The 9,730-nt window shown below is 28.8% G+C and overlaps 1 protein-coding gene across 1 annotated transcript; it reads right to left on the reverse strand.

Annotated features, from left to right (window-relative positions):
• Nucleotides 1–308: 308 nt before the first annotated feature.
• LOC134833502 (leucine-rich repeat-containing protein 15-like) lies at nt 309–2,234 on the reverse strand. The gene is made up of 2 exons (XM_063847827.1): nt 581–2,234; nt 309–470 (listed from the first exon to the last, which is right to left on the reverse strand). The coding sequence occupies exon 1, from the start codon at nt 2,232–2,234 to the stop codon at nt 678–680; it is 1,557 nt and encodes a 518-aa protein (XP_063703897.1). The 3' UTR covers nt 309–470; nt 581–677.
• Nucleotides 2,235–9,730: the final 7,496 nt, after the last annotated feature.

Here is a 9,730-nt window from a genome sequence, read left to right on the forward strand (position 1 = left end):
AAAACATTGGTCAGGACAAGTTTCATGGGAAGGCGTTTTACGAAGAGATAAATTTTTTTTTTCCAAATTTTCAAAAAATTTTTTTTTTTTTTTTAAGAAAAACATTGTTCAGGGCAAGTTTCATGGGAAGGCGATTGATATTTTTTTTCAAAATTGTTTAACTTAAAAAGGTAAGAAAATTTAAAATTTTGAAAAAGATTTTGACTTTTGAAATAATTTTTTGATAAAATTTTCTTTCTTTTAGTGTTATTTCGACGCCCATAGCCCGGAATTAGTTATCCTTGAGGAACGAATGAACGAATGTTTACTTATATTTTCAATTTCTTTTATGATTATTATTAGCCCGAGTGTTGGCGCTTCGTACGTGCGGTTATGATTCCCTCCATAAAGACGGTAATTGTCAAAAGTTATAAACTTTTTATGCGTTTTGTGGTAAATGTTGATCATTGTTTGAATCGCCTTGTGCCTTTCTGTCACAAAAAAAAATACTTGAGCATATGTTCATCACCCTTCACAAAAAAAAATGAGTCATAAAAGGAAAATCATATAATTTTTATATGACTCTTGTTTTTTTATTTACCTCGTTCTTTTTTGCTTAAGTTCATATTCGGTCAGTTTGTATCGTATATCGTCGCGACATTGAATCAAAATTTTTGATAAAAAAAAAGTAAAATTATTCAAAAGTCACTACATAGCGACGATTCCGCCGTCGATTTCAAGTTGCGTGTATCGCCCTTCGACGTTGTTGTTGTTTGCGATAACAAATGCTCGAGACGACAAAATTTCTCACTAATTTCTGTAAACTGCTCGTTTATGCGACGTTCCATTTCTTTCATCATCGTACTGATTTTTCCCTCGAAATAGAGCATTTGTTCGCGTGAGTTGACCATTTCGGCGTCATTATCCTGCTTCGGGTTACAATGAATCTTACTGGCATCGACTTTCGACAAAGTTTTAAAGTCTCCCGTTGGTTGAATCCCGACGCGTTCTAAATGTTCAACAATCCTCGCAAGCACATCGCATAAAAAGTTATTTCCGCTGATGAAAATCCGCTTGAGATGCGGCAAACTTTGCTTCAACGAATGAACATTGAGATCCGTGAGAGCATTCGCATGAATTGCCAAATCTTCTAAACTCACAAGCGGGCGAAAATCCATAAAATCAATAAATCTCAAATTATTGTAGCCAATATCGAGCTTTTTTAATCGCTTCAAGGCCTTGAAAGTATCGGGATCGCTGAAGAAAAGATCCGTTCGACTCAAGTACAGCTCCTCAAGTTTTCCCATATTCGCAAAAGATGATTGATTCACGTACCCGATGCTGTTCGAAGACAAGCTGAGCGATTTAAGCGTCTCCAATTTCCAAATCGGCTTAAAATCTTTCAACTTGTTCTTGTACAAATGCAATGCCGTTACCTTATATTTGTCGGAAACGAAGAAATTTTCGATGTTATTTTCGATTGCTTGAATGACAGTCGAGGTATTTTGCGAACGAGATACTTTATCGGCATCCAATGTGAGAGTTACAATTTTATTTTGATTCGCGATCAATTTCATGAGGAAATTATACTCGAACACGAGTGTCAGAGACACAAGTCGATTTTTGTTGATAATTAATTCCTTCAAGACTTTACACGGGAAAAAGAGTAAAGTATCAACTTCTTTCAGCAAATTATTTCCCAAGTCAATTCGATGCAATTTTGCGTTATACAGGAACGTATCTTTATCCAAAACTTCAATTTTATTACTATCCAACGCTAAAATCCTCAATTCTCCTAATCCTTTGAACGAATTTTTACTAATTGTTTTTATTTCGTTCTTCGACAGGTACAGAGACTCCAAATTAGGCGCATCCGCAAATGATTCATCCAACAATTCCTTGATCCGGTTCTTGCTTAAGTGCAAATCCAACAACGACGAAGCGTCTCCCATGTTTTTTGGGTCAATATGATCGATGCCCATCGAAGTCACGTTCAAATATGTCAAATTTTTAAACGTATGGAAGATTAAAGATGGCAGTTCGGGATAACGTGATGCATTAAAATGAACTTTGTTGATGAATTTGGGGTTTTTGTTGCTGAAAAAGTTGTAAGAATTGCGTCCCGGCTCGAATTTGTTGATGAGACACGATCCATAGTCATGAAAAGGCAAATGTTCCTTGCACTCGTAGTTCTGTTCAGCAGTTAAGGATGCGAAAAAACATGAAAATAGTAAAAATTTTAATTTGTAATTCATCTTGGTTGCTTGAGAGTTGAAAAGGCACTGACTTACTCCACATTTTAATGCAAAAACAACACTTGCTTATCACAGAATTGAGATAAAAACAACTTTTTGCATGACGACATGAACGAATGTATAACACAGAGGCAGATTTAAAGTGACCAACCGCACAATTTAATCATGTAGCTACCCTATGGGCGAAAAAAGGGTGAAATTAACCCCTTAAGTGGTCAATTTAACCCCTTTAGGAGATAAATTGACCTCTTAAGGGGTCAAATTATCCTCTTAAGATGTAAAATTTACCTCTTAAAGGGCTAATTTATTTTTTTTGAGGTAAATTTGATCCCTCAAGAAGATAATTTGACATCTTAAGGGGTCAAATTATCCTCTTAAGCGATCAAATTTACCTCTTAAAGGGCTAATTTATTTTTTTGAGGTAAATTTGATCGCTCAAGAGGATAATTTCACCCTTTTTTAGCCCACAGAGTAGTTTTACATACCAAAAACCGATAAATTTGTCACATAGTTCTACGGAGACAAAGGTCAGAGACATTAATTTGTGTCGAGTTCATCCAATATATCCAAAAGCCAATTTTGTAACCATAAATTTTGCAAAGTTGATTAATCCTGTATGATCAATTGACCAATTTTACGCATACTCCAACACATTGCTCTTGGTCAAGTGCTCCAACAGCTCCATATTCTCCTATAATTGATGGGCAAATTGAATTCTGCAAAAGGAAATTGTAAGACGATACAAAAGGATATTGTAAAATTTGGCAAGAATTGCAATAATTTGCATTAAAGAGGATTAAAGGAAAATTGAAAATTCACACAAGATCTCAATTTCACAAGAGAGTGTCGAGAAGACACGAGCCAGAAGCAATCTTTCTCGATGATGCATCGTTCAATCCTTGCACACACATTAAAATTTTACACAGACTTTGATTGATTGATTGGAAGTTTACACCATTTATCATCGTATCCTGCCGTTGGAAGTGAATCTATATAGGTAAAAAGTCGGTCGATATATTAAACGATGTGTGTCTGTTTTATCGATGTACACTTACTTGGAAAAGCCACGTGATGTAATGAAGGGAAAGCCGTCAGATGATGTTCTTTGATGATGACATGCTCTTTTGATGTACGGAAAAACGACGCAAAGAGACTTCAAATCGTGTCGAACCGCAAATTCTGTGGAAGAAAATGCATGAAAATTTAATACGAAAGAAAAACAGGTAAAAATTATTATTACAAGAACTTACCGATATAAAAAGAACAAAGTACACTGTTAAAAAATTTAAGGCATTAAAATCATATTTTAATATTTTTTAAAAAAATTTTAAATTTTTTTAACAATTTTTTCAAAATAAAAAATAATTTTCTTGAGATATAAAACAAAAAAAAAATTAACAAAAATTGTTTTTTTTTTAATTTTTGAAGAATGAGGTCGAAAGTTTTGTTTTTAATTAAAATTTTGAAAAATTTTTTTTAATTAAAAATAAAATTTTAAAAGTTAAAAATTTAGATTTTCTTTTGTTTTAAATTTAAATTTTAAAAGTTTTTATTAAAAATTTAACTTTTTTACATTTTTTGATTTTTTTAATTAGATGAATCAAACTTCAAAAAGTTTTCATTCTTAGATTTTTGAAAAATTTAAGTTTTTTTTAAAATTTTTTAAAAGCTTTTTAAAAAATATTTTTATTTTTTAAAACTTTAAATTTTTAAATTTTCAAAATTTTTGTTTTTATTAAATTTGAAGTCATTTTTTTCAAAAGCTTCTTATTTAAATATTAAAAATTTAAAAATAATTTTTTTTTTTTTTTTTTAAATAAAATTTTGAAAACTTACATTTAGAATTAAAATGTTTAAAATTTAATTTAAAATTTTTCATAAAATTTATATTTTTGAAAAATTTTATATTTTTAAAAAAATCATATTTTACATTAATTTGAAATTTTAACTAACTGATTTTTTTTTCTAACAGTGTAAAATAAAAACTCGTTACGCGGTGTAAAAATACAAATAAAGAAGTAATTCAGACACATCCGTTGCCACTCAACAGCAAAAAAAAAACAACAACAACAAGGACTTTACTTTCAACAAATCATATGGCATGACATGCCGACGGTTTGAAATATTTACACATGTAATTTGCAGATTGTTGATTTTAGTAATAAATACAAAAAAAAAGCAGGCGAAAGAAACGATGATGATTAGAAGTAGATTTGAGTGATTGAATGACGACGACGGATGATTTGACGTGTTAATAGGATGTTAAACGATGGCAACAACCTCAGCATTGCTTCCATTTTTTCCATTCATATGGATTTGTATGAAAAAAGAGGAAAAAGGAGGATATCTACTCACACTTATGAAGAGGCAATTCTTCAGATAATTGGAATTTTATGTGTTTTTTGTTTTGTTTTTCGCATAGCTTCAGTCTACATATCGGTTGAAAGTACATATTTGAAACATTGTTTGAGCGGCACACTATAAAATTTTATGTTTTAATAAATATTTTACGATAAAACAAAAAAGGTACAAAAACGGGAGATACGATGATAAATTTGATGCTCTTTAGTTTATGACAAACATTTTAAACACCCGAAAAATGATGAAATTTATGATATTTCATTAAATATTAAAGAATGGCTCGTTCTAACGGAGTTTCCGAAGAGACTTGGTTATCGATGAGTAATGGCGAACACAGATCGAATCGTCGTCGCATGAATATTTGATATTCCTTTTTGGAAAAAGTTTCTTCGGTCTCTGAATAACTTCGAGAAGAACCAAAAGTACTTAACCACTATTTCCTGTTTTTGCTGCCTTCAATGGGGAAAAATACTTGAAAACTATTTTATGGAAATTCGTGTGGCGGTAAGTAAAATTACTTCATAAAACATAACTGAGGAACAGAACGAAGCAGAACGAAGAGTGGTTATAAATTTTACTTTATACTTTTTCCAACAAACAACACACAAACTTTCAGTTAATTACCTTCCTTTTTTGAAATGGAAATCCACTGCTGCTGTTGTATTGTTACCGATTTTCCGCAACTCAGACACAAGTAATTTTATAATTTGATTATTTATTTAACAAAGTACATTTTATGATGATACAAGGCACCGAGACGGATATAAACGACCTCAAATTCATCAGAATCAGGATAGTAATTTATTATTGGCTCACACAAATCCACAGGAAAAGGTGTAAATTTGTCGATTGGTCTGAAATATTGCCAAAAGTAATTGCTTGACTTTGGACCTACTTTTATCCGAAAGATTTTCTTCGCAAGGCGGATGCAATAAGAAAATTTTTCTCATATTTTATTCTGACGAAATTTGATAATTTTTCATTTTTTTATAAATTTTCTTTAATTTAATTCATTAAATTATTTTTTTCAATTCTTGTCTTAATAGTTAAAATAACAAAAAATTTTTATAAAAAAATTTTTTTCACAATTTTTTTTTATTTATTTATTTATTTATTTTTTTTATTTAATTTTTATTTTTTTAATTTTTCAAAATTTAAAAATTTTAAATTTTTTAATTAACTTATTTCTTAACGTTTAAATAACAAAAAAATATTTTTCTCAATTTTTTTTTTTTTGAAAATTTTTTAACTTTTTTTAATTTAAAAAAATTTTTTTTAATTTTTTTTAAATATTAATTTATTTTTTAATTCATTAACGTTTTAATATTTTAAATTACAAAACAAAATTATTTTTTTCTCATTTTTTTAATTTCATTTTTTAATAATTTTTAATTCATTAACGTCTTAACAGTCAAAATTACAAAGAAAAAAATTATTTTTTTTCTATTGTTTTTGAAATGTAAAAACTTTTTCTAATTGCTCCTTCCTTACGTGTTTCAGATTGAGACGTTTTTTTGCACGCATACCATATATCGATTATTACAAGATGGATGACGGACAATTTATTTGCACCTTTTGTTCTCATAAATTTCCTTATCAGAACAACCATTGACCATCAAACCAAAAAAAAGCAGAAAACGAAGGTGCGGAAAGTAACAAATGTCTTCAATTATTCGCCATCGCCGCCAAAAAAAATGCTAAAACGAAGAAAAAAGGTTCAACTTGCTTGTTGATAAGGAAATTTCTCAACAATAAAGTTGTCAACTTTACGATTTTCAATTTGCCTTTTTCTCTCTGTAACTTGTTTTGCTTCATAATCAAGTACGAGGCAAAACAAAACAATCTCCAATTAACATTTGATTCGATGACAAAGGACAAAGCAATTTCTTTGAACCCATTGTAAAAATACCAATTTTATTGTCGTTTTTTTCTCTCATTGTAGGTTTGTCATCGCATGTCATTATTGCTACTATGAAGAATTTTCAATTATAACGATCGCTACTTCTTTGTGAATATTAAATGCAATCATCCCGATGTTCATCGACAGTGACGGAAACATCATTGGAGCTTCAAAAAGGGACCTAAAATGAAAAATTAAACTTTCAATTTTTCCAATTAATTCAAACCAAGCATAAAAATTTAAGAAAATCACAAAAATGGGCCCTTTTTGCATCGAAAAAGACAAGTACGTTACTTTGTTGTGCATCGTCGCTGTCAATATTGATCATCGCCAATGTCATTCGCCTCTTGTGAACCCAGAAATGCAGCACATGACGACACGTATCCGTATCAATTTCTCTTTTTATTTCAATTTTAATTAGTCATAAATACCCGGGACATTGACAGGAAAAATTTGCTTCATCTGATGAGACACACGTTGATGACGAGCGAGAACGTTCTACTAATGAAAATTGAGCAAAGGATATGCGAGGTACATATTAAAAATGTTATTTGCTTTAGTCTTGTGTGTCAGTTTGTGTCGCACAAAAGAGCAATTCACCTTCATCTATAAACAAAAATTAGCTGAGCGTGTCAATACCGACAATTTTTTTTTCTGTTACGCCGCCATTTAAAGCAACAGTTTCGAAATTATTTTATTATTGATTCTATTTCTAACATCACACACACAGCGTTACGGCATGAAAAAAGCTGAAGACAGCATGGCACAAAAATATCGACGATGTTTAAGCCAGAGGGAGTATGATTATTATTATAGATTTTCATTAGAACTATGGTATTCATAATTTTCAGTGTGCAACGTGTTGTTGTTTTGTTGCTGTTTTTTGCGTTCTCGCCATTCATATAAATGAATAAATGTCTGACTGCCTGTAATAAAATAATGATAACGGTGAGTTAGTAGAGCAGCGCAAAAAAGAAGAGGATTGCATTGCAATCATAGGACATTCACACCGGGTTATGAGTAACGGAAAGGACTATCATTGAAAATAAATGTGTTTCAATAGAAATGTTCTTTTTTTTTGCTTCTGCACATGGAAATTATCGGTTTTTTCATTGGAAAATGTCATGTAAGTATGAAAAGGTGTTTCGAGCGACACTAATGTTCTTATTTTTTATTTTAGCGAAGCGTTATATGGAAATTATATCTGAAGCGAGATGAGATGTAATGAAGACAAAATATTGAAAAAATCAAAAAATTTTGATATTTTGAAACAAATTTTGTAAATGTCAATTCAAAAAATTACCGTTAAAAACAAAATTTTGACAATTCGATACAAATTTTGTAAATGTCAATTCAAAAAATTACCGTTAAAAACAAAATTTTGACAATTCGATACAAATTTTGTAAATGGCAATTCAAAAAATTACCGTTAAAAACAAAATTTTAACAATTCGATACAAATTTTGTAAATGTCAATTCAAAAAAGTACCGTTAAAAACAAATTTGTGAAATTTCGATAAAAATTTTGTAAATGTCAATTCAAAAAATGACCGTTAAAAATTATTTTTTGTTATTTTAATCCAAAAAAATTAAAAATTTACTTTAAAATTAAATTAAAAAGTTAAAATTGATAAAAATTTTTTTGATGAAAAAATAATTTTCTATAAAAAAAAGACTAACCTCGTGTGTCCCAATTCGATTGAAACCCATTATTATTTCACGCTTTCACACACAATGTTACGCCATTTCCTGATATAAATAATAACCTCTCTATGACACTGATTTTAAAGCCATAACCAACCATTAACTATCTCTGTGTTGCAAGAGAGACAGGATATAAATTATACAAACCTCACAATTATTCAAACATGAATATTTTGTGCACTTTTTCCGTATATCGCAAAAAAAGGATGATGCATCGATGACACTTTTCAACGAAATAATAAAAAATTATTATATAAAATAATAAATGAAGGAAAATATTTGTGCGGAAATATTTGAAAGCGAATAAAAAAGAGACATCAAATATTCGCATTTTTTTAATGATAGTAAAAATGGATGGAATGCGAATAAATTTCGTTCGTTGTTCGAAACATCATTACGTTTAAATTAGAAAACAACGACGATGGTTTAGATTACAAAAAAGCTATCCAGAGGGCAAATTTTCGATCCCGAATATGATTTTAGGAACGTTTTCGGGAAAAGTTATGATATTCAACGAAATAACTAATAACAATAATCGTAAAATGTTTTGCCAATTTAGCGCTAAAATAACCGATAAAATAGAAAATAAATACACGCGACATGTATAAAGTATTATTTATAAATAATTTCCTCATATCATAAACGGTATCGAGTTTCAAATGCATTTCTTACAAAATATTGTGTTTAACGGATTGTCTTTTACAAAAAGTAAAATAATGAAAAATTATCATTTTTTGAAAAAAAAATATTGAAATTAAAAAAAAAATTAAATATAATGAAAATAAATTAAAATAATATTAATTAAATTATTTAAAAATTAAATTTAAAAAATTTTTTTTTTCATTTTGCTCATGAAAATTTTTTCTCGAAAAATATTTTTCTTCAAAAAAAATTTTTTTATTTTATTTTTTTTTAATTTAATTTTTAATTTAATTTTATTTTTTTTTTAATTTTAATTTTTTTTATTTTTTTTTATTTTTAACTTTAAAAAAAAAGCGATCAAATTACTCAAAACAATTTTCAATGAATACCAAACATTTTTTCGCATGTGTGTTAGTTACCCCCTTTAATATGTGATTAAAATTCCATTTTATAATTATTATTATACGAATATTATCCAACATTGAAACGATACCCCTTCTCTGATATAATAATCGTAATAATAAAATTATTAAATGGAACCAGCAAAAGCTATCAAAGCAAGAAATAAAATTTTCCGAGGGACGATTCTCTCTATTTCTCATTTTAATTCAATTTTGCATAAAATTTTGAGCGAAATATTTTCCATTTTCTCTCTCTCTCTATCTCATTTTCTACTTTTATTTTCAAGCTAATTGCAATTTAATGATTGGATAATTTTTATTATTATTCAAAATATGTTCATCTTTTCTCCATTTTCCGCTAAAAACATTAATAAAATCAATATTTGAATAAAATTAACATGAAAATCGCTAATCTGTGATTATGAGAGTCATTTTGTATGGAGGGGAGAAAAAATAGATAAAAAAAAATTTTAACAGCTCTTTTGTGT

This window comes from Culicoides brevitarsis, chromosome 3 (assembly GCF_036172545.1).
Source record: "Culicoides brevitarsis isolate CSIRO-B50_1 chromosome 3, AGI_CSIRO_Cbre_v1, whole genome shotgun sequence".
Taxonomy (NCBI): domain Eukaryota; kingdom Metazoa; phylum Arthropoda; class Insecta; order Diptera; family Ceratopogonidae; genus Culicoides; species Culicoides brevitarsis.